The sequence below is a fragment of the Petaurus breviceps genome, unplaced genomic scaffold (assembly GCF_028583685.1).
Source record: "Petaurus breviceps papuanus isolate PSGF00001 unplaced genomic scaffold, PetGlider_PUasm1.0 224, whole genome shotgun sequence".
NCBI lineage: Eukaryota > Metazoa > Chordata > Mammalia > Diprotodontia > Petauridae > Petaurus > Petaurus breviceps.
In genome coordinates, this window is record NW_027185887.1 from 3,030,567 (window position 1) to 3,056,254 (window position 25,688).

Consider the following 25,688-nt stretch of genomic DNA (forward strand, 5'->3'; position numbering starts at 1 on the left):
ATAGCCAAATGATTTTTCTCAAATGATAAATTGAACTCTCAAAGTGAAAAACAAAATAAGGCTGAAAGAGATTAGCATTAACCTGACATTTTTATCCAATTCTGCTCTGAAAAAATAGGTTCAACTTTATTGGAAGGAATCCAAGAAAGTCTATAGTTGTTGGAGAAAAATGAAAGCTAAGAATTAAACTCCTAAAAAACATTTCAAAGCTCAGAATGCACTTCTTTGTTGTACTAGACAACTCCAATGAACATAGACTTCAGCAAATGAGAACATATAAGCAAAGCACTTCGCAAAACCTAAGGCACTATTCAAATTTTAGCTATTATTGTTTTTATTGACACTAATAATAATTCAATATTCTTAGGCAAACCAATTTCCCAATGAAGTACCTAGTTAATCTGTCTTCATGTAAATTCAATTCAGAAGAGTTCCCAATAATTTTAATATATTAACAAGACCCAGATCATTTGTAACATTTCATCAACCTGGTTTTCTCACTATCTTGAACTTCATCTCCTTTAGTATTTTTTTCCTTCCTCAAAAATCTTACACATTTCAAGTGGTATGAGAACAAGTAATCTGTATTCCTAAACTAGGAACTTGTGATTTCTAACTAAAGATAGACAAGATCACTCACGACCAGGATCATTCCCACAATGACTACAATGACCTTTCTTCTTCAAGCTTTCTTGATTTAGGATTCCCAGGGTTGACAAGTAATTTCTAATTTGACAGCTTAAGCCCTGTGCAAGAATTCCTTGCAAGCTATGCTCTTCCCATTAATTATTCCAGTCCTTGAATAGGGAAGTTGTGGAATTTTAAGATAGCCATGCCAATCAGTGCAACTCCTTTTGTTTTCCAAGATCCTCCTATGTATTCAGCTTGGCTTAATCTCTGCTGCTTTCTCCAGTTTCAAAGCATGAATGAGGTACTACCACTGTACCACCAGAAACCCAGTTTTCTGGTGTTCCTCCTTAAGGGTATTGGTCATGCCTGTAATAATCATGATGATTATTATGTTCAACCTAAAGCATTAGGATTTTCTTTTTTTTTTCAAACAATTTACAGCTGGTAATGATAAGGAACCAAAGAGAAGAGACAAACTAATTCTTTTAATACTAAAAAAGCATAGCTAGTCTATCATGAACTATACTGCTCAAAATATTGTCTGGGGATTAAGCATTCATTTAGGTGTGGTGTGCTAACTCTCTAAAGGACAGGGTGTCATTTCATGTTCTCAAAATAACAATCTTCTGCATGATAGGTCAATATTTCTAGAAAGTATGAAAGGTGTCCTAATATTTTTCAAAGTATAGTTCTTCTGCTTAAGATAAAGTCTTAAAATCAGATTGGTTGGTGGGGTGAGAGAAGAAGATAGAGTAGTAAAGAAGGAATTTTCACTGAAAGTAAGAAAAAAATTTAATTAAAAAAATTAAAAATTAGTTTTAAAAAATTTTAAAGGAGTCATTAAGTATGGGATGCTTGTTGAGGCTGAACAAAAACCATGGGAAGGGGAACACAGTGGCAGCTGACAGCTCTTGATTAAACAGGTCAAGCTTCAAAGTGCCAATTAACTGGGTGAGAAGCCATGATTTACCTCCTTGAATGAACATTGTAATGTCAAAAGGCATTATGCTTACTCTGCTTTGCCACCGAATTCATGAGTAAGAAATGGACATAGAAAATATATATCATATATTATCATGCATTATCTGCACATAGAATCTATATATAATCACGATACTACATCTGATTTTATATGCATATACAAATATGGATACATGTATATATATATATATATATATACACATATACATGGGGGTCATAATGGGGGTCATAATCATAATCTTGTTTTGAGTATCAGATTATGTATGTGAATGCAATTTATAAACTATAAAGTACTATAAAAATATAAAATGCCATCACCACTTTTTTTTTTAATTTGGGAGAAGCTACTATTGTTCTTTATTGAGAAAGAAAATGGGAACCCATATCTGGTAAAATGTTTCCAAATAATTTCTGTAACTACTTAGCTGAAGAATATGCCTTCAGAATAAAGACATATGAATAATATCTATTGTAAAGTATTATTCTTTAAAGATTGTACTCTACACAAATAGCCAATACAAACATCATTTCCACATGGAATTAATAACATATATGCAATATTCACTATGTAACATTCACATGACTATATGAATACACTTCAAATTATATAACTATTTTCAGATTTTAAAAATGGCAAAATTCATTACTTGGTGGTTGAGAATACTATGCAACTAACAAGGTAAGTCCAGTTCAATGACTAAAATGCTTTCTCTTTGTGAAGAATAATTAACTAAAATTGGAAAATGATGGAGAAGAAAGCAGACAAATTAAACCAAATAAGTTTACAATGCTTCTTTAAATATTTAGCTACTACTTGGAAAGTAATCTGTTCCAGTTAACAAGCACTGGACCCAGAGGACTAGTTTAATCCAAGGAGATTAATTATAGCTGCATAAGAGTTTAGAGTTTTTATTTAATGCATCTGTATAAGTTTGAAAGGACAGAGGGAGATAGTGATTATGCGTTGAGGGGTTGGGGAAAGGAAGCAGTGAAGAAGGGTAGAATATCAAGAAGAAAGGCATGAATCTTTCAAGTGTGAAAGAAGCTACTTCCTGAGCTTAAGAGTTACAGTTGCCCAGGAGAGAACACCAGCAGAAAAGTGTCACTAAGGGTAATTTATGCAAAAATACAAGAGCTAATTAATCAAAAGGAACAGAGAAATATGCAACAAGAACAAAATACATTTGTGAGAGCATGTATATATTGAGCAGAGTTAACAGAAAATTAAATAAATATGGGGCCTTACCTGGTAATGATTCTGGGGCTCCTTCCTCAAAGCTGTCATCAGCACCCTCCTCTCCCATCCCAGAGGTCAATGAATCCTCAGGAGCTGAGGCAGATCCAGGACTGCTGGGCTGGCTCGTAGAACCTGAGTCCCCTTCACTGGTGGAGCCATATCTTTCTCTCTGTGCTGGGGCCCCACTCTCACTGCAGGTCCGGCGATCTTTCCGATGTACCCTGGAATGCAGCACCATTTGGTGGTATGTGCGGAAAATCTTTCCACATTCAAAGCATTCAGTTGACTTATTATTCTGGGTTGCCCGGCGACTCTGGCGGGAAGATGGTCTATAATCCGTATCACCCTGAACTACAAAGCAGTTGTCTCCTAGTTGTACGCCTCCATTCTTATCTGAGCGCCCTCCTGAGAAAGTCTTCCTCTTGGAATTGCTAGAAGTGTGGGAATCTTGCTCCCGCTTGCGCTTCTCCTGGCTCACAAGGATGTATTCCCTCTTGTCCTTGTCATAGGTGACATCTGCATCTGCCAAGGTTTCATCCCACCCTCCATACTTCAGGTATTCTGAGGGTTCTGCTACTTTTCCTTTGGTGGCCAACTGCCAAGCCTGGTAACTGTTGACAGGATCTAGTTCTGCTACTCTTTTTCCAGACTGTCCACTCGTAACTTTATCTCCTCCTCCAGATGGTCTCAAATTCAGGCACTGTAAGAAAAACTGCTGTGTTTCAGATGGGTCTAGGCTTCCAGGGACTAACCCTTGGGTTTTGTCTTGGGTCCGGTTCCCTTCCACCTTGCGATGTACAGCATTATGGACCTTTAAGCTCTCAAGGTTTGTAAACAAGTTCCCACACTTGATGCAAACTTCATAGAGGGACAAGCCAGTCACAATAGTTTCTTCCTGAATTACATTATTGATAGTAGCTATGGGATCCATATCACTTTTTGGTTTGTTTTTGTTCCCAGTTTTGGGGCCATGAGATTTCATGTGATTTTTGAGAAACCAAGGTTCTTTAAATCTCCTGCCACAAATGTGGCATCCATGGTCAAATGAGCCCCTGTGCTTCTTCATGTGAGCTTTAAGGAACCAGGTTTGACTAAATGCCTGACCACAGACTTCACAAGGAAATTCCCCAGGGCTGAGCTCACTCTTGCCATTCTCCACATAGGCCTCCCCATTTGGAATCTGAGCTGTGATATGGTCCTTTTCAATGTGGTTCAATAGAGTCTCTGCTCTCAAGGTCATATAGTTGCACAGTCTACATTTGTATGGCTTGTGAACCTGGTGTATGTGCTGTTCAAGGTCTTTCTTCCTCTCAAACTTGGTTTTGCAGAAGGTGCACTGGAACGTGGAGACCTTGTCCTCTTCAGCAGCAGAGGCATCAGGCCCTGCGTCTTTCTTGCTGCTTCTCAGCAAGATCTTACTGTTTTCCATTTGGGTAGCCCCATTCAGTATCTTGTTGCAGGCTGAGGTGCTCTTGGTGGGACTAGTACACCCATCAAGGCCTTCAGACACTCCCATCTCTCCAAGCTGTGCCTCTCCCATCTCAGATTCATGTCCTTGACTCAGAGTTCCCGTACGATGGCTCCGAATGTGAATCTTCAAGTTGCCTTTTTGAGAAGCTCTGTGGTCACAGTAAGGACATTTGTACGGCTTCTCCCCAGTGTGCTTTCTCATGTGTTGTGAAAGGGAGCTCTGAAAGGGGAAGCTTTTGCCACAGATGCAACAGCTGTGGCACAGGGATCTATCTCCATCCACTCCATAGCTCTTATTTGCTTTGCTGGGACTGGAGGCTCTTCTCAATTCCATTTCTGCCTCTCTGTTGCGATCCATCTGTACGACTGCACCATTAGCTGTGAAGGGGAAAAGGGCAAGCTTTTGTCCAATGGTGGCAGGTAGAGTTGTGCTTTGGATCATGCAGTCTTGAAGAGCAACTGTTTTATCTCTTCTTTTTCAAGTGATATTTTACCTCTCCGAAGGCAAAAGATGTTCCCAGTATGACTATATTCAGGCATGTTCTAAGCAAACCATACAGGGGATGGCAATAAGCACCTGAAACAGGAAAAGTATATGAAAACTAATGTAAACTAAGTTTCAAATGTAAGTATGCTGATTCATATTCAATGGACAGTCCTGTAATTTCCTCTAATTCAAAAGTATTATTCTACTTCTTAAAAAAAAAAGCAAACTCATGCAAACAAAATTAAATATATATCCGTTCAAACATTCACTTCCCTTAAAGAAAATGAATTTGAGTTATTCCCAGAGATTACACACAATAATTCTCATTAAAAACGTATCATGTCTAAGCAATAAGGAAAACTGCCCATGTGAGAAAAATCTAGTCTACCAGTCAGTATACATATATAATAATGACAAGAAGAAGAAAAAAAGATGGGCAGAAAAGCTGGGAGAAAGGAAGACAAAAAAGGAAAGGAAAGGAAAAAAAGACACTGGACATGGAGTCAGAGGACTTTGTTTTGAGATCGACCTTTACTATTTACTAAGGGAAGCTAGGTAGCACGGTAGCACAGTAGAGTGCTGGGCCTTGAGTCAGGAAGACCTGAGTTCAAATTTGGTGTCAGACACTTACTTAGCTGTGTGTCTCTAGGCAAGTCACTTAATTCATTTGCTGCAGTTTCCTCATCTGTAAAATAAGCTGGAGAAGGAAATGCAAATGACTCCTACTGGAGTGGTTTTTCTTTAAGAAGAAAACCCCAAATGTGTTCATGAAGAGTTGAATATGACTGAAACAACTTAACAACAACAACAAATAACATTTACTAGTTTTGTAACTTTGGGCAAGTTAGTCACAACCTCTTTATGTGCCTCAAAACCCTCCTCTATAAAACACACTTACACTTACACTGCCTACCTCAAAGATTTCTGAGACTTAAGAGAAATAATGCATGTAAACTTCAGAGCATTATGTCAGCATAATTACTATTATTAAGAGAGAAGAGACAGATGGGAAACAGGAACAATCTACATGATAAAGTTGCACAATAAATTTGCTAGTGCATTACAAATATAAGGTGTAATTATACTATAGAGTAAGGTAATGAGGGTAGCCTAGCAAAGCAGAACAACTCAAGAGAAACCTGAGTTCAAATCCAGCTTCTGACTCTTACTGGAAGTGTGAACACTGGCAAGTTACTTAACTACTTTAAGACTCATATTTCTGGCTTGTTGAAAAAGAAATAATAATACCTGTAGTAATGATTTCACAAGGTTGTTATGAAGATCAAAAGAGATAATGTATATAAAAGCCTTTTGCAAACCTTTATGTGATATGTGAATGTCAGCTGTCATTTAAATAAGAAGATGATTTAACTAGTAGAGTCATCATGTATTAATTAATCCATCAATAATCACTTATTGATGACACCCACTCTGTGCCAGAGTGCTAAGCACTGGGGACACAAAAAGAAGCAAAAGACAGTCCCTGTCCTCCTGTAGCTTACAATCTAATAAAGCAGTGAACATGCAAACAAATGTATACAAAGCAAGCTATGTGCAGCATAAATAGAAAAATAACAGAGCGAAGGCACTGAAATGAAGCAGGGCTTGGGGAAGCATCTAGTAAAAGTGAATGGAACAAAGTCTATACTCTGGTCCTAACTCTGTGAAATAGTTTAATGTAAAGAAAATTGGTTTAAAACTAAGAAGATCTGCTTACTAAGTCACTTCATCTCTCCAGGTCTCCGAATTTTTACTTGTAAACAGAGCTGGCTAGACTAGATGATCTCTAAAATCTCTTCCAACCTTAAATGCAGATAATATGGATCACATATACAAGATGGCCATGTGAAAATAGGTGTCTTTTTCTCTAAATGACCAGATCACTTCTGCACAAATAATCGGAAAAAGCATGGTTCATTCAAAAATCTCTATTGAACATTTGAAATATGGGTGTAAATAATGGGACTATCAATTTACAATTGAAGAGGTGATAAACAGAATAAACACAATAGAAAATAAAGTACTTGTAAAATATTCAAATTTTAATAACCTTATTGAGATGAGTTTAAAAAAAACATAAGAAAGCAATATAAATTGTTCCCACTTGGGAAGGATGTTTATTCTACATTTCTCAAGTCAGAACTAACAGTCTGAATGAATAGCTGTGAATAGCCCTGATGGTTCTCTACATTTGGACAAAACTTCTAAAGATACTGTATAAACCCTACATCTCTAACAACATATTGTTAAAAAACACATTTTGTTAACAAATGTAAAATTAAAAACTGTTCACCTACCAAATGCTTATTTAATTGAATTAAATTGACACCAAGAAAATAATTTACAGAAATGTCTTTGAATCCATGTATATCCTGAAGTAGATCAAATGACATAATATATGTAAGGTGCTTTGCAAACCTTAAAGTTCTATATATAAATGTCAACTATCATTATTATTACATGGAGTGTTAATTTTATTTAAGAGTAAAAGTTTTCTACAGAGTAGATGGCCTCAAACTCACTTTGAGCCTTCAGTATTACTACTTTACTTGATTTATCACTTCCTGTTCAGAACATGAGAACAACCTGTAATAAGTTTAATATTCTTATTAAAACAGAAATAGTCTGAGAAAATGTACAACATGTCTTAACCAAATGTCCTAGGGGTCAGTTATTAAGTTATATTGAAATGCAGATGCAAACTTCAATTTTAAAGTATTGAAATAACTTCAACTATTAAAAACACTGTAACATTACATCTAGTAACCTTTTTAAAAATTAAGCATATATAATAACACATATGTACTTAATACATACAGTGACAAGATCTGTCACTATATGTGACATTCACTAGCTTTTACCATCTGCCTTCCCTTCCCCCACTGCCACCACTCTTTAGCCAACAAAATTGGGAGGGGAGACCATATGTCACCCCTGTAACTAATGAGATAACAGAAAGAATACTGGTTGATAGCAATGGAGGCAACTTGTAACCCACAGCCTTTGGGATGATGAGCACAAAGTTTTCCAGAAGTGTCAACTTGGAACTGAGAATGTTTATAGCAGCTGATACTCTTAGTGCCTGCTACTTCTTAACAATGTTTTAGTCAATGTCTAGGATGACAAGAGGACAGTCACCACTTCTACCTGATTAGTGAGCTCCCTCACTAATAACAAAAAGATAAAAAAAGATGCAATTCTTCTAAATCTTTTCCCACTACACATGCTATATGCCCTCAATATAAAGGGGAAACATTTCTGTTTAGAATTTTATTTTTCAATCTTTCCAAGCCCCAAGCTAATATTCCTTAGATTTTCACTATAGAAACATTCAGCCTAAGCACCAAACTCAACCCACAGTAAACTCAATACAAAGTAGCTTCATTCAGAATACTGTTTAGTATACATGGTAAAATTAAATTAACTCATTACCATAAATACAAGACCAAAAATAAATTACAAGACTTATAGGTATATATGACCAGAAGTTTCTGACACAAAAATCAAGAAAATGATAAGAGAATTATTTACTCTATCACCTAATGTTTGTTAAATGTGATATGTGAATACTATTATCAGCATAAAGATAAAGCTGAACATTTCCAAAACGTTTCAAAAATACTATCATATTTTAAATTATATTCATTTTTACAAAAGGTAATTTTTCTAATAATTTGTTTTAAAAGCAACTTATTTTACAAGCATTTTACCAATAAAAGCATCATTTTTAGCTACAACTCTTTCTCTAGGACTAAATGAGCTATTAATTATTTTATCTTTGAGAAAACACATCTTGAATTAAATACACTTAAATTTTTAAATGAAACATTTTTAATATCTAAATTAGGAACCTAACCTGATAATCTCACATTGTTAAAGGAGAATCACATAATCTCAAATGGTTGAGGAACCACATATGCATCAAATATACAAAGGGAATAAGCAACCAGCTCCCTGACCCCCAAAATTAGTGTCTCAGAACTAATTTGAAAGGACAGAACTACTAGATACATGGCCTATTCCATTCAGCATGTAGTTTCTGTCCATGTAACCAAGACAATAAAGTAACCTATTAATAAGACAAGAAGGCAAGGCCAAGGAAGAAAAATCACTCAACCAGTTGGTGATAAATAAGAACCAATACAAATCTTCACCTTAAACTCAAACAGATTTTTCAGGTAAAAAGGTTGAAAATAAAATTATCTGAAATAAGGGTTCTCTGAATATTTTTTTTCTTTTCTTAACCCTAGTGCTAAAGTAAAAAAAAAAATCACATAAATTAAGACAATTCAAGAATAAGGAGACTCCAAAAGATATTCATTTAAAACGTCTTTCTGACCCAATCTGATGCATATATCGTGAAGATCTATATCAGAACTAATTTTTAAAATCTCTTTGCTTATCCCTCCAACTCATTACAGACAGAAGTTTCTCTGTTTCTCCTGCATATCATGATAATATCTAATAATAGTTAATACTTATACAGAGCTCTAAGGAATGCAAAACATTTTATCTCATTTGATTCTCACAGCAACTCTGGGAGATAGGTGCTATTATTATTCCCATTTAACAGATAAGGAAACTGAGGCACAAGGAAAAGTTAAGTTTCTTATGAACACATGTAGCATCTGAGGCCAGATTTTAACCCAGTACTTCCTAATTCCAAGTCTATTACTCTATCCACTATGCCACCTACCTGCCCCTAACATCCAATGATACCATATAATGAAAATAGTTTGAAATTAAATAATAAGAGTAAAAATATCAAAGCATGTTTTACTTATGCTCCTAGCTGTTTCACATACCTCATTTTCCTCATCTATCAAAATAGAGTTAATGTATTAACTGTCTTAGAGCAATGTTACGGGGCTTTAAATAGAAGTCAATTACAATGGAAAGAGCTAGGCTTGGAATCAAACGACATTAGTTCAAACCCCAGCTCCATCCACAATTAACTGTGTGACCCTGGGAAAGTCATTTGATCACTCTAAGCCTTTTGGACAAGCCACTTAAACCTCTGTGAGCCACAGGTTTCTCATCTGTAAAATGGGGTAGGGATGGAGGGACTTGCACTATAAACTTCTAAGGTAAGTAGATTACTTTCAGCTCCCCATCTGTGAGTACTCATACTATCCACCTCACGTTGTTCTGATGTTCAAGTGAACTAATAGAGAGAAAGATCGCTATTTTATAATGAAGAGGTGCAGAAACATGATATTATAATAAATGTGAAAGCACTTTGAAAACTTTAAAATACAAGGTTATCATCATTATTAATTATAATAAATACAATCATATTAAAACACAATTTGTTATTACACAGATTTTATAGAATCACTGATATTCATTTTGGGAAATAACCTTAGAGATTATCGAGTTCTGTTTCCTCGTTGAACATGAGGAAACTGAGGCTCACAGAAGTCAATTTGGACTGGTCTCAGATCAAAATTATCTAAAACATAATAACTACAGAGTACATGTCTACAACAATTCTAGTGTTCCTTTCTCTGCCAAAAACATTATAAAATGTTTCTATTTGCTATCACCACTCACAACGTCATTGAGATTCTTTGCCAAGTTTTAAAAATTCACCTTTAGGCCCATAGCTCTGAGACACTACTCTGAAGAGACCTCTATTCCTTCCATGTAGTATGAGTTTCAAACCCTCCAAGAACCTCTAAAAGGTAATTAGACATTTTTCTTTTTAGAAACCCCTAAATCAGGAAATAAAATCTTCATTTCATACTATACTCTGACAATTTAAAAATGATACCCCCAAACTAGCCTAACTGCATTTCAAAGGCCAATCCAGTTCCTCATGGGGAAGCTTAAACATGTTTATTCTATTTTTAATATTTTCCTCTTAGATTACTGCCCACCTTCACCTCTCTGACAAAGCTCACTGAATGCCCCTGATCCCTCATCACCATTTATAAAATCATTTCATTTAGGAGAAATGTTTTTAAAGATTAATATTTAATATAGAAAAATATGTAAATGCATCAATGTGAGGGAGTAATAACAGTGAAGGACAAAGAGAATGGGCATATTCTGAGGAAATCAGTCTGAACATAAAAGAAACTTTCTGTTGAAAAAAAGACAAAGTACCTTCCCAGTGGCCACCATTAAAATGGCCAAAAGTTTCTTACAGGCTTTTCAGAAATGCATTAAATAAATTACTCTCCTTTAGCTCACCTAAGTGGATGGATCATCATATCTTTGCAATCATTCTTATTTAATGGGAAACAGTGTTTAAGAAAGGGATGAACTTTTTCTTTATAAAGATAAAAAGAAGTGTCATTACCAAAACCTCAAATTTGAGAATGCTCTCCTTGTAATTAGACCAACTGAAAGCTTTTATTTGAAAGGTAATAAGCCTTCCTAGATCCACATTACCCTACCTCAAAATAGGGGTAAAGCTGGGCAGAATTTGGCTTCATCCCTAGGGGTCAGTAGTTTACATCTAAAAACAATAAAGAAATATCACAAAACTATTTAAATGAACTCCAAGACTTCGCAAAACCTCCCACTTCCCCTTATCAGACATGAAAGAGGTAGTATAAGGAATGCATGTAGTTATAACTTTCCTTGAAGGCAGTGAACTTACAGGTCCATTAATCTTATAAAACTCATAAAGACAAGTTTTCTTTACAAACTAGAGTTAAAGAAAATAGTTACAGCAAGTCAAGGGGAAAGGGAGGTAAAAAGGTACTATTTATATGTTTTAGAATACACAGTGACAGTATGTCAACCTATATGCACAAAACAAAGCATAAACCAATTAGAACACATTCTGTCATAATAAATCACAGTTTTGTTATTATCATAACTTTTTCCAAAGCTGAAATTGAGAACTTGCCAGACTAAACTGTAGTTTAATTGTTTAGACATTAAAATGGCTTGCTGATTACTGTATGAAAATAGATTTCAAATGCTTTTTAAATTTTTTTTAAATTTCCCTTGAGATCTAATGAACAATTCAGAGTTATTTCTGGAAAACACTTTTCTTTCTAATTGTGGGAAAAGAAAAAGGCCACATTCAGCAAACTGAAAATGAAACATGAATTGAAATTTTTAAATGGAATACAATAAATTTCCAGATCCAGAGATGAGTATGTAAAATTTTAGCAGATTTTGTGAATATTTTTTCCTTATTGGCCAATATACACCCCTCTCCCGCCCATCATGGAGGAATTAAGTTATTTTTAAAAGATCTGTACTTACATTTACTTTATTTGGGACAGCTATAATTCATAGTTAGAACCACTAAGCTAATAAATAACTACCTGGATTTAAGTAAGGACCTTGGGATAAGCATTAACTTCAGAACCTAATACAATCCCTAAAGGGTATTCTAGAGGTCTAAGGGAATTAATATAGTTTCTTAAAGGACCCAGAGCAACTAGGTGGCACAGGGAATAGGGAACAAGACCTGCAGTGGAAGACCTGAGTTCAAATTTGACCTCAGATACTTTAATAGCTGTGTGACCCTTGGCAAGTCACTGGACCCTGTTTTCCTCAGTTTCCTCATCTGTAAAATGAGCTGGAGAAGGAAATGCCAAACCACTCCAGTTTCTTTACCAAGAAAACCCCAGATGGGGTCACAGAGAATCGGATAACAGAAACAACTAAACAACAACAAAGCACCCAACTTGAGAATAACTTCAGCTCCTCATATAAAAGGGAAAAACAGTAAATATGTCAAACTCAAAACACTTCATTACAAGAAGGAAAATGTAATATGTAATCAAAGGAGTGTTTACTATTCAAAACAGGAATGTGAACTAGCTCCAAGAGATATGGAAGTGTAGCAACTCAGGCACATTTCAGGTACCATGAAGATATAAATTAGAGTAAATTAATGTATAGCCTAGTATGATCTTTCTTATTTCATTCTAATGCTATGGGTTTAAAAAAATAGTAAGTGTTTAATAAATGTCTGGTGACTAACAAGAAGTGATATAAACAGTATTATCAAGAACATTTATAAAAGGAAATGAGGTAGCCTAGTCTTATGAAAAGAATAACAATAACTATAAATACATACACACACACACACATACACATACACATACATATACAGCCTAGGAGCAGCACGTTGGTAAGTACCCTTATAATATAAAAAGAACCTGAAGAAAGTCTTTAAAATATAAGGGAGGTAATCTATGTGTACATTAAGGGAAAACTTGAATGAGAAATCACACTAGAAGAAACCTAGAGAGCCTGATTAGTTGTGCTTTCTAGTGAATGATTCAAGTCAATTCATTTTAATAAGCATTTATTATAGAATTAGTATTGTGCTTGGCACAGAGGACACAAAGACAAAATCAAACCTGTTCTTGCCTTCAGAGAGCTCACATTCCTCTGGGGGATAATTGAGAAGGCAGGAAACATGGACACAGTTACATAAAAGCAAGTTAACTAGAAAGAAATTCTGGGGAGACTGGGTAGGGAGAGCACACTAATTGCAGCAGGAAAGAACTGATATAAGAAGTGGCATTTGGGGGAGGCCAGGTAGCACAGCAAGCGGGAGCACTGGCCCCAGTGTCAGGATGACCTGGGATCAAATCTGGGCTCAGACACTTAGCACCCACCCAGAAATACCTAGCCATGTAACCTTGAGCAAGTTACTTAACCCCAATTTGCTTTAAAAAAAAAAAGTGGCATTTGAGATGAACCCTGAAGGACCTGGGGATCCCAAGAAGTGGAATTGGGTAGGTTGAAGGATTCTAGGTACCTGGGGCAGGCCTGGTTTTATAAAAGCAACATGAAGAGTACAGGAACAATTTGTCTGAAATTTATAGTGTTTGCCCCCATATACAATAGAAATTATATGAAATCAGTCTAAAATAGTATGTTGGATCCAGATAGTTAAGGGATTTAAATACCAAACAGAGGAAGAGGATGAATAAAAGAAATGAAGAGGTGGAACAGGACAAGACAATTTTTTCATTATCCAGACCAATGAAATCCCTATCCCTTTACAAATGTAAACTATTATTAATCAAACACAACTGAAGTTGAATTTATTTTGTCTCTGACAACATTTGTTTTTAAGTCTCATTATTGTATCCTTAAAGACTACTTTTTTTTTCTTTTTGGATGGGGGAAGGCAGGGCAATTGGGGTTAAATGACTTGTCTAAGGTCACACAACTAGTGTTAAGTGTCTGAGGCCACATTTGAACTCAGGTCCTCCTGACTCCTGGCCAGTGTTCTATTCACTATGCCATCTACCTGCCCCCAAGACTACTTTTTTTAAAAAAAACTTTGTTTTTAGTAGATAACTGCTTGCAAATCAGCAAAATAGCATGTACTTTCATAAGGAGAAAGTGAGAGAAGATCTTTTAATAGGAAGAATATTACTAAATTTGTAGCAAATTCCAACACTGCAGAGTAAATTAGGATTATATGAAAGCTAAATGATTTTATTTATATTCACAGAATCAGCTAAGTTATTAATGCAATCAAAAACCCATTCAGACACTGAACCAGTTTTCATGGAAGTCTAACTTTCTAACATGCTCAATTATTTAGAGTCATCATCACATGTACATCACTCTACAACTCTTGAGGTTTGTTTAAAGCTGCCCAAAGTGGCGTACTGGGCTGGACCAACAATCAGAAGGGGCTAATGAAAAAATAAACAGAGCATTTCTAGCACTAAACTTACTTCAGTGTTTTTAAGCCTTTCAAAGTCTGAAGGTAGTAACAATCCTTTTCCAATGAAGTTTGCAATTTGTGTTTTCATTTCTATTATAATAACTGTTCTCTTTCAATTTTTTCCATTAATGATATAAATATCCTTCAGGTAAAAACTTACTTTGGATTTCTAGATTACCAGCATATCAGAAAGTGACTCCACTTATCCTCTCTCTGAAGCAGGCTCTCAGATAGATATTAAACTCGAAAGAGTTCAGAAAGCAAAGAGATTCTGGATTGATTGGTCGACTGATTGATTACTTGTGTATGTGACAGGACACAGTGGAATTTGGAAGGAATATATAGAGAGGGAAGGAAAATGCTCTCTATTAAAAAAAAAAACCTTAAAAATAAAAACAAAATACTTTAAATGTTTGACAGGTACATGTTGCAAAGCAGTAACATGCTTCAAAAGCAGTCAAAAATACCAATGTCCCTCCCACTGCTTCTTAGGGGTTTCTAAAGAGACAGTTCTATGAAAAGGTTATTCTTATGCCCTGCTGCTATAGGGCTATAGGGTATGTTGAGAAACACATGTACTGAGCCGGTGAGAGCCCAATTTTGTGTTTCAGTCTACTGGCCATGTTTGTCCTCTCGGAGACAATGAAATGTACTTTAGTTGTTACACTGTAGTATTATGAGCAATGAATGAAAATACATCATTAACATCATGAACAAGCTTATCTTACTACTGTGACAAAGAGACTATTCTTTAACAAATGGAGAAAAAAATTCCATAACAACAATGAAGAGTTCCTCTCCCTAAAAACCTTTCTGTACAAGATTAACAATTGCAGGCTTATATCCCATAGACTTGGATCCCAAAGAGCTACATAAAGTGATGTATTCACTATTGGGAGAGTAAGTACCATTGATGACAAGGCCTTGGGGCTGCTGCTGTTCTCAGACCAATCAATAATACATTATGAACAAACTAAATTTCCACTCTAATATGAAGAAATGATAAAAAGGGGAACCAGAGTCAGCAGCACTCACAAAAAAGCTTCACTGAACACCACTACCATCAAAAAAATTACCAAATATTGCCATCTCATGATTTGATTAGTAGCAAATATGTTAAGCTTACATAATTATCAATAATCTCTATTTCAAAGCAGTTTCAAAAGAGAAATATATTACACCATTAAACTGAAATTTTTGTTTTAAAGGTGAACCTGGTCTCATTCAGAAAATAAAATGCAATGAATCAGGAAAAAACATGACACAACTACATCTTCTTTTTTTTAAATGCTCTCTTTAAAATATTTGGCAATACAAAATAAAACAAAGGCTTTTTACAAAGAAGACATTGCCCAAATGTGATTAACTGGTTAGCCATAAGAAGGTTAGAGTACTGCAACTGAATGATGATCCTTCAGGCAAAAATCATCAAAATTGCTTATCTCCTATCATTTTAAAAGTCTATTCAGAAATGATCAGTTTAAGCATCTTTCAACAGTCACACATCTAGTTATTTATGCCATCTCAGTTATTTTGCCAAACACAAATTATTCATCATTTTAATCAAGTTTAATTATTAAGAACTGTCCAAAGAGCTGTTACATGAGTGGTGGAGGAATACTGATGAGAATAAAATGTATGTCATCAATGGCGGATAAAATATGCAAGTAGAACATAACTCGTCAAAAGTATGGATGCCAAGCAGTTTATTACCAAAAAGAAATAGTGAAGCCAAAATTATTCATGCATAAGGCTATATCCTTTTTTCTGACATATAAAGCCCAACAGTAAAATCTGACCTGAAAGGAGAATGAAAAAAGAAAAATACTCAGATGTAATACACAATGTTATTATTGATTAGACTTAGAAAGGCCGAGAAATCAACTGGTGCAGATGTAGAGATGCAGTGTTTTGTTTTGCTTTGTGCCCCCCCACCAATGGTCTCTAATAATGTGTTAGGAAGCCAAAAATGATTATCCTAGTACAGAGTTTGTATGTGTGTATATACTAATTAATATACTAATATGACAAAAAATTTCTCAATGAGAATTAGGAAAAAATCCTTTCAAAATCAAAGGGTAACAGAAGAAACTTATTTCTCCTTTGCCTCCCCAAATTCATGCACATAAATTTATTACACTTCCCAAAATATAGAACAAAAGTACTTTCACTAAACCATTCTTCTCTAAATAATTAACCTTCATGAAGCTAAGAGAAGACAGATTAACAGAACTTCTTGTTCTTCCAGCCCTTTATGCCAGCTAAACTTCTTATTCAAATCAACCTCACTGCTATGACCAGTTCACATAACACGTTTGGATGTACACTTCTAGTATTCCTGCAGCAAGCACCCAGCAGGGCTACTATAGTTAATGATCTTGTCACTATTTCCATTAAGAACCCCATTTCCAGAGGCTTAGAACTTAGCCATTTTAAATTGCATCTGGTACAAACTTGGCAGCTTAGATAAAGTCATACAGGCATCAAGGGGTTGATTCACTTTTTACAAAGATAGTTTACACATCTATTAACATGCACATCAGCAATCCAAAAAAAAAAAAAAAAGATTTACCTTGCTTATTTTCACACCATGTACAAAAATATTAGTACAGAGTCATACAACTTTTTCAGAAGTAGTGAATCAAAGTGGAAAATCACTAAACTTACCTTCAAGGTAAAGGAGGAATTTCATTTTAAGTGAAATTCAGAAATTTTCTTGTGAAACTGCAATAAAATGAAATTCTAATCTGGCTTCTAAGTGTTTACAAAGCTTTATTAAGTTGGAGCATTGACAAATTCAAGAATTCATTCACAAAAATAAAACAAACCCCAAAATGTACTCTCATTATTTTGGAGATTAGTTAGCAGGAAAAGAATCAGTATATCTAAAATGGTTAAAGGTAAAAACTTATGACATCCTCCTATTATGTAATCTTTTTCTGAGTTCACCATTTCTTAAATTTCAAGGTATTGGCAGGCAAGACTGGTTGGTTATTACAGATCTAAATCTATGGTCCTATTATTTTAAACTTTTTCATAACAGTGTACTCCATTTTTTTCTATATGCCCAAAATAATAAAGGGACAAGCTTTGGGTCACATCCCTCTTTCTCCATTCTTTTACCCCAAATCAACATTTCTACTATCACCACAAAAAAAAATAGAATGCAGTTAATTCCCATTCTAACATTATTATCTCCTTTCCAAGTTCCATTTTGTGAAAGTGCCTAAAAATTCCCACCATCAAATAAAAGAACTGTGCCCTAGAATACAAAGAGAGACAATTATGTGCAGCAAGCCAGAAAGAATTCTGTTAAACATTACCTTCATAGGTAATGCTGTTTAGCACAGAAAGTCAACCAGAAAGCCCTTATTTAAGGAAGAGTATATGAGGGAAAGTATATAACAGAGTCAATAATCAGTTTTATTGAATATTATTTAAATACACACACACAATGCTTCTGTAAAAATATCTTGGGATTTAGTGTATTTTGGTAGGGTTGCTCTAAGGCTTATCATGTGAGCTGTCATTTAAGATTTTTTTGCTTGCCGTATCTAAAATTTTAATCAATATTTAATGAAGACCAAAATTCTAAATGAATACATCCTCCAAAAATTGTTGCACAGTATATACTTCATACAATGTGAGCTTCTACAAGTCTATTTCTGTCGATATATACTGCAACGTGACCTAGTTTATCACTAACATGTGTGTACATACATACATACATATTATACATACACAGTACCTCTGAAAGATGCTAGATGCCTCAGCAGATACAGAAGAGTGATAGATCAATGAATGTTTACAAAGAACAATTCTTGACAAGTACATTATGTAATACCTCTGTGGGCTTTATCCTGCATTGTGTTTGGGGGAGGGTGTGGGTAGAGAGAACAGCCTAATAACTGCGATTTGATACATCATTGAAAGTTCTAGGCTTTCAAGGGATCAAATCATCTTCTCTTTTCCTAAACTGATCCCACCCCCAGCCACACACACACAAATTCCAATTCCATACAACATCATTTTCTATTATTCCACTGAGCAGTAAATATGTCACCTACCATCCATTTAAGAAAAGCATAAACATTAGATCATCATATGGTCTTCCATAAGGGAAATGGAGGCAAAAATTTTCTGAACAAAAAAGGATATCTTACAAAGCAAGTGTTTCATGTAAAAATAAATCTGAAATTTAAACAGGCAAATTTTGAATTTCAAAGCTCTGAGACTCAGTAATCCCTAGGGAGGTGATATCGAACTTGAAATCGAACCTTTCAGCTGTCAGCCCAGTCTGGCTTATTTGGGAATAAAGTCTTGCACTATTAATGCACAACATCACTGTACTATGTCAAACGGGGAGACAAACAGGAGTCAAACCAGTTGTTTACAAATGTTTTCAAGAACCTTATAACTCTGACACTTATTTGGCAGCCATATTTAGTGACTCTTCTTTGGCTACAGCTAGTACATATTTGAAATTAAACTAGTAACAATTTGGATATATATGTGTCTATCTATCTATATATATAATTTATCTATTATGTGTGTACATGTGTTGCACACACATATATATAAAATTTAAAGTGTAGACATTAAACTCTAGAAATATTCACACTTCTTCACTTTTTTAAATTCTATTTTACCCCACCTCCCTTCATTTTTTTTTCCTCTTTGATTTGTTCAGGGCAAATGTTGTGACCAGATGTGCAATGAATTGCTAGGAGACAGACAAAGATCCTGAAAGACTATAACCAGCACAGGTGGTGTGGAAAAGGACTGTTTACAATAAAGACCATGGAATTAAATGTCTACTTGTAACTCCTCTAATAATTCCATGCCATCCCTGCTACACAGCAAGAAAAAAAAAGGAAACTAAGACCCATTCAAATTTTGAGCTTTCGGTACTATTAGGCTCCAAAATTCGATACCAACCTAATTAAGGAAAGTTGTCTAAATGGTACCATTTATCAAAACAAACAATATAAAATGCATATTTTATGAAAGCTTAAAAGGTCAAATTAGGCATATACTACTGTAAAATTGACATAACAAGATAGGCATGCAAGATAGAACATGTCACAGATATTCAAATGTGCATAACTACACACATGTATCGAAGTTCCCATGCCAACTTATTCCAAATTAAAGAAAACTTGTTCTGTTCTGTTCAGTGAATTAACAAACAAGTATTGAAGAAAAGCACGACTCTTGTTAACTATCTTTTATCAAATTGTTACTGAATCAATTCTTTAAAATTCATGGAAATGGAGGTCATTGACCAAGAAATCTCTAGTCCCAAAGGCTCCATCCAAAAATAAAATAAATAAAGCACACTTCATTTCATTGCCAGTTGCTCTCTTATTCAACAACAACAACAAAAAAGGCAGACAGGTACCATGATGCTAGGCAGCAATGGTCAAATGTCATTAAACTCCCTATTTCCTTGAAAAGTAAGCTTTGTCACTTCAGATAAAGACAGTATTGCTGCCCTCTTATTCATCTCAGGAACCTTGCTAAAGTGAAACAATAGAAGCTCACTTTAGCCCCCACTGCCAACCAGATTTCTTTGGCAGCTTAAGCTGCTCAAGCAAAACCTTCCCCGGCCTTTCTGAACCCTGAGGTTACAGGCAGTCTTACCTATTCTTTGACCTTGTTAGACAGCAGAATATGGAATTCTGATTAAGAATACTAGACAAGAAGAATGAAGAATGAAGCATGTCTGGAATCTAGCACAACTACATGTCAGAATTTGTTCCCTTTTTTTAATCCTTAAAAAAAAACTGATAAAGAACCAGTGGTCATGTACAACTTCAAAAATTAAAGTATAAGATTTCTGCTACTAAATCTCACATAACAAATATATTCTTTTTACAGGGATTAGCCCACCATCAAATCTTCCTAGCAACTGTAGCTTCTACTTAAAATCTATCCAAACTAAAGCTGCCCAAATAACAACACAGCATGGATGATAATTTTAGGCTAGTATAAATAGTTCCATGTTTCTCAGGCTAGCAATGCTTGATCAGCATATTTCCCATTGAAGACCCACACTCTAACTGTTCTGCTCAGAATTAAAGAGCTGGGTTTGATCTACACCATTAAATCCTTAAACCTGTTATACAACAAATAAGCATGGATTATTGCATGACTGATTCATCATGGGGTGTTTTCTGATTCTGCTCCTAAATACACAAATACTGTTGGTTTCTCTATTCAAAAGGCAATACTCAAAGCCGATCACAAAACATGCTCACATCAATAGCCTGACGTTCCAGTGTTTCAGCAACCTTTCTGCCTCCTCTCTACCTTCCTACATTTGTCTTTTAATGAGTGTGTAAAAGTAAATATACTCTTTTTTCTACATTTGAGAGTACTCTGAATTTTTCTAAGCTTATATATATAGGTAAGGGATCTATTATTGTATGAAACTGTAAACCACCAAAAAAATGGAAAAACATGTTAGCCTACCATCTATTAGGTTAAGTTAAACTGTTCAGTATAGGTGAGGATCATTTTGCAAGACACAACACAGTAAAAAAAAAATCTTTTAATTTTCAACATTGCTAGATAAGGCAGTGCATACTATGGGTGGTAGTAAATGAAATGTTTGCATAAGTAGTTTGCCTGCAGGACTATCCTTTCCAGCAAATTATAAATAAGCAGTTATGGTATTAGTAAATATGTAAGAGGGTTGTTTTTTTTAGCCTTCTAGGACTACAACCACCTACATTTCAGATAAGCACACTCACATTTACTTCCTTAAGTACTGGCAGTTTTCTCAAAGCAAGCATTTAAATCTCTAAAGGGAAGCAATGCTTGCTAAAGAAAAGCCTACACAGAATTCACAGGAAATTTTTCAAAATTAGAACAAAGGTTAAAAACCTTCTCAAAAGAGTGACAAGCAGGCATTACCACTATTGTGAGGGGGTCTCAAATACAGAAAAGCTCTAGAATAATAAACTTTTATTTTTTACACAGGGAGGTTCTTTTCATAAGAACATGTTGATCCAGTCTTGTAATCTAGTAGGATAATTCCTTTCAATGTTACTCACTGAAAAGACAGCTTCACTTAGCAAATAAATGGAAAATATCATTTTACAGAGATATACTTCATGCTAGTCTACAAGTCCCAGTATATTTTAATTCTATTTATTTGAAAGCATACCCAAGATTATTAGGTAAGTTTAACCTGACATATTAAGTGAAATGTAATGGCAAAGTCTTAAGAGCATTTTCCTTTTTCTCACTGATTCCTATTAACATTTTCTTTAGCTATATACCTCTTAAAGCTGATCCCTGACTGAATATAACTTACATGAAATTTAGACCTGTAAGTTACCAAAGTAATGTGTCAAGTGATGCTCTGCATCGCACTAGGTCTATTGCACATATTCATGTCCATTTATTGCGAATGCGTGATTTACCAAGTATTCCAGGTTAACCAACCAACCTTGTTCTGTTTAAGCACTGATGTAATTTCATTGCCAGATGTCATATATAATGAAGTTGATTTTGCAGGGGACTACAAATTTCCAAAACCTGGGGAGGAAAGTTTGAGGTTTCTGACATTCTGTGATTTGTAGTTCAAAGGGACAAGTATTCCCTCTCAACCCTTAGTATAAATTGGGACTATCACAGTCTTTGAGTCAGAAGATGGATTTGAGTCACAAGAGTTCTTTTTAAGAGTGTCACATACAGAGACACAAAATGAAGAGAGTGGGAACCTACTACAAGAATTGAGCAGAAGTAGCTGCAGAGGGGAGATAGCATCCCCAAGCCACCTAAGAATTAACAAGCTGAACCAGAAATAATAGGTGGTACAGGAAAAAAACAAACAAACAAACAAATTAAAGGTGATACCTAAAGAAACTATAAGGAAAGTATGGTGTATGGTTGACCCATGGCACTTATCCCTCTCCTCATTCCTGTCTTAGACATTATAATATACTCTTCCTGCTTCGTTTACCTCAATATTTCCTAAATTCTGAGTTTTCCCTCAAACATCAAAGAGACCAAAAGAGATACACAAATAAAATTTCATTTAGGGTGAGAGTCAAAAATCTAAAAGTAAGAATTCTCCAGAGTGTTGCAAATCAGTATGATTGAACTAATAACTTTTCATTTGATATAAACTCAAAAAAAGAAAAAAAGAGGAAAGGTCCTACAGGCCATTATACATTGCCCCAAACTAAAAAAGGAAGCTAATTGTTGTAAAAGGGCATTGATGATTAAATCTCCATAGATAAAGGGGTTAAAGAGGAGAGGTCAGGGTGAAAAGATCACACCCTAAACCACCCTGCAGGGGAGGAGACAAAAAAGGCCTGGGAAAGATTCAGTTAGGTCCTATCCTTAAGGGAAAAGAAAGCATAAAGGATTGAGTACCAGCAGGCCAGTTCTACCCTCCAAGGTGATACCCACCAGTATTACAAAACACTAATGAAAGGGCAAATACATCTATTCAAATACATGTGTATTCAAGTAAAGAGTATAAATAATGTTGAGCTATAATAATGTCTACTAAAGCAAAGTAAATTGGATTTTTCTTCCAAGGCATCTAATCCACAATCTCCGTTTATTGAGAGGGAAGGAGGGAGGTATTTCCTCACTATAAGTAGGTCATGAAACTACTTTTTATGAAGGTGAAATGCTCACAGCAGAAGAATCTAGTACTATATTAGAACTGGGCTAAGAAATAGATCATGTGGGACTCTAAAGAAACAAATGCGAATTAAATCTTCCATTTGGTGGAGTTTAGGTAAAAGCTAAGCATCATTGCTTATGACACTAGAAACACACTAGTATACTTTCCTTTGATTTGGACATTCCTTTCTGGTACCTTTTTAAGAGCTTTCTCCCATGGGATTAACTTTCTTTGAAATATTTCAGGGTCAATCAGAGAAGCAGTACTGAGGATAAACATAAGATGGGTAAAAGTCATTTCAGGAGAACCTTTGAGAATTAATGACTGAATTGATTATATTGTAAGCCACATAGTTATTCAGCTGCGTTCCATTCTCAACAAGAAACATGAATCAGTACAGAGAATCAGGCATTGTTACCCTCCTCTTATTACTCTAGGGATACTCTTCATGAAAGTATGCTGTGCCTGCCATGAAAAAACATGCAAATTTTGTAATTTTCCAGTTGTCTGAAAGGGCTTAGGCCCTTAGATTTTAGTATAGTAGTTAGTTTTTGAAGTTAAAAGAAAATTAAGCTTAGAACCTAAACTTCAGAGACCTTCCCTCCTTGTGTTTCTTGTATGCAATAGGCAAACACCTTTTTTGCTCTTCCCTCTGGCATCTGTTCTACCTACCAGGATATTTCATTTAGTTTGAACAGATGCAAACTGCATTGTTACCAAATGCCAAAGTTTTACCAAAAAAAAAAATCGAGCTTTCAGAATAGTTTATAGATTGGGCTTGTACTTCCCCAAACACTTGTATGACTTGGGTTATAAGCTTCATTCAGTGGCTGAAAACCAAGGCGGACTGAAAACTTATACAGAAGACAGGATATTTTTCTTGGAAACTAGTAGCTCTCCTACTATAACATGGGGGTGATCCAGAGGGCAATTATAGTCCCATGGAGTCTATGATTAGGCTGGCTGCAAACATCATATTAAATGTGCTAACAATGAAACCAACAGGCTCAGAAGTAAGGGAGAAACATTTTTTAAAGGACTGGCTATTAAGACCTAAGCTACCTTCCTGATTCTACTACAATAATAAGGAGGAGGGGGAGTGAATTATACTTAAGAAAAGAATTTGAGCAATGCCAAGCTTGAATGCTTTCTACTCAAATAAGTTAAACACTGTTTAACTTTGCACCTATCAATATTATAAGGGCCAGGGCTCCACTAAACCAGTTACTTATTTCTAGATGGCTTGGTTCTGTGGTCTGTAAGACAAGTGAATATATTTGTTAAGTTACAGTCAACAATGCCCAAATCCTGTACTATATCTGTACAAAGAAGACAAAAAGGTCAGAATGTTCCTAGAAATTACCCTAAAGGGTTAAAACAATGTGAACTGCTGAGAAACCTTTAACACTGTTGGAGGACTAACTCAACAATTATTTTTTCTAGTATGCACCCAGAATTAGCTTCCCAGTGCTTCTATCTTGGTTAAAATGTTATATGGACAGACATCTCTGATCTGCTTTGACCTTCTCATTAAAAGGATGCTCTTTAAATGCAAAATACTGTTCAGGGCTACAGCTTGATCCTCTGTGGAAAGTTTCTTTCAATAGAGCATTGCATTCTCAAGTTTGCATCCTCCTAAGAGCCGAAAAATTTCCCACAAAAGAATTTAGAGGTAGTAGCTCTAATTAACTGATAAGTTAGTTGATGGATAAAAGGCAAAAATACTTGTCTAAAAGAGAAAAATGACTACCTTTCTTTTCCCTCCTCCACCACTCTATTTAATGAAATAATCTTTAAGAAATTTGCTATTATTACTGGGAGTAGGATGCCCTCAGTGAAAGATCCATAAAATTTGTTATGCCAGAAACACCACACTGAAAGTATAAGAATGATACTGTCAAAAATATAGGATACAAACCTCCTTTGCATTAACAATCAATAAAACTAATCTTTTTTTCTGTTTTATTTTGTTGGGAGAGGAAAGTTGTAATATATTTGTGTGTTTATGTGTTGCTGTTGCTGTTGTTGTTGAAAGTATTCCTGAGTCAAGACAAAATTTGTACAAGTTTTTTTTTTATTAAAAAAAACTGACTTGTTTTTTTGAAAGATTTTTTAAGTATACTGCAGGGCCATAATGTTTAAAGAAAAACTCACTGGAAAGTTAAGGAAAAATATACTTAACAATAAGCCCAATAAATGCCTACTACTGCCAGAGAATATTATACTTGCTAAACATTCATCTGTAACTGGAACCAAGGGTATATTTCTGTCCCATTTGTTCTTTAGGGGAGAAAAAAAATCAATTACTTGGCATATGTTTCACTCTCCTTTGGTTTTGGTTCCATAACAAATTGAGTGGGTACTGATCTTTACTGAACACTGAATCAGGCTGAGTCCCCTAAAAATTCCAATATTTGGTAAAACACTGACCCATCATACAATACTAATATCATAATTACTATCAAATGAATAAAAGCACAGATCCCTCAAGAGTAGGAATGATCAGTAGTGAATGACATGCACTAGCACTGCAATCCTTCCCAGCACTAGAGTAACCATAAAAGTGTAACAAAAA

General features: G+C 35.1%; 1 protein-coding gene across 5 annotated transcripts in view; it reads right to left on the reverse strand.

Moving 5' to 3' along the window:
• The window catches only part of ZNF516 (zinc finger protein 516), a 150,242-nt gene that overhangs the window by 85,587 nt on the left and 38,967 nt on the right, over positions 1–25,688 (reverse strand). For all 5 annotated transcript variants that reach the window (XM_069094973.1, XM_069094976.1, XM_069094977.1 and 2 more), the window contains one exon: positions 2,858–4,895. In XM_069094973.1, coding sequence (XP_068951074.1) covers positions 2,858–4,760 — 1,903 coding nt within the window. In that variant the 5' untranslated portion in view covers positions 4,761–4,895. The remainder of the gene's footprint in view (positions 1–2,857; positions 4,896–25,688) is intronic.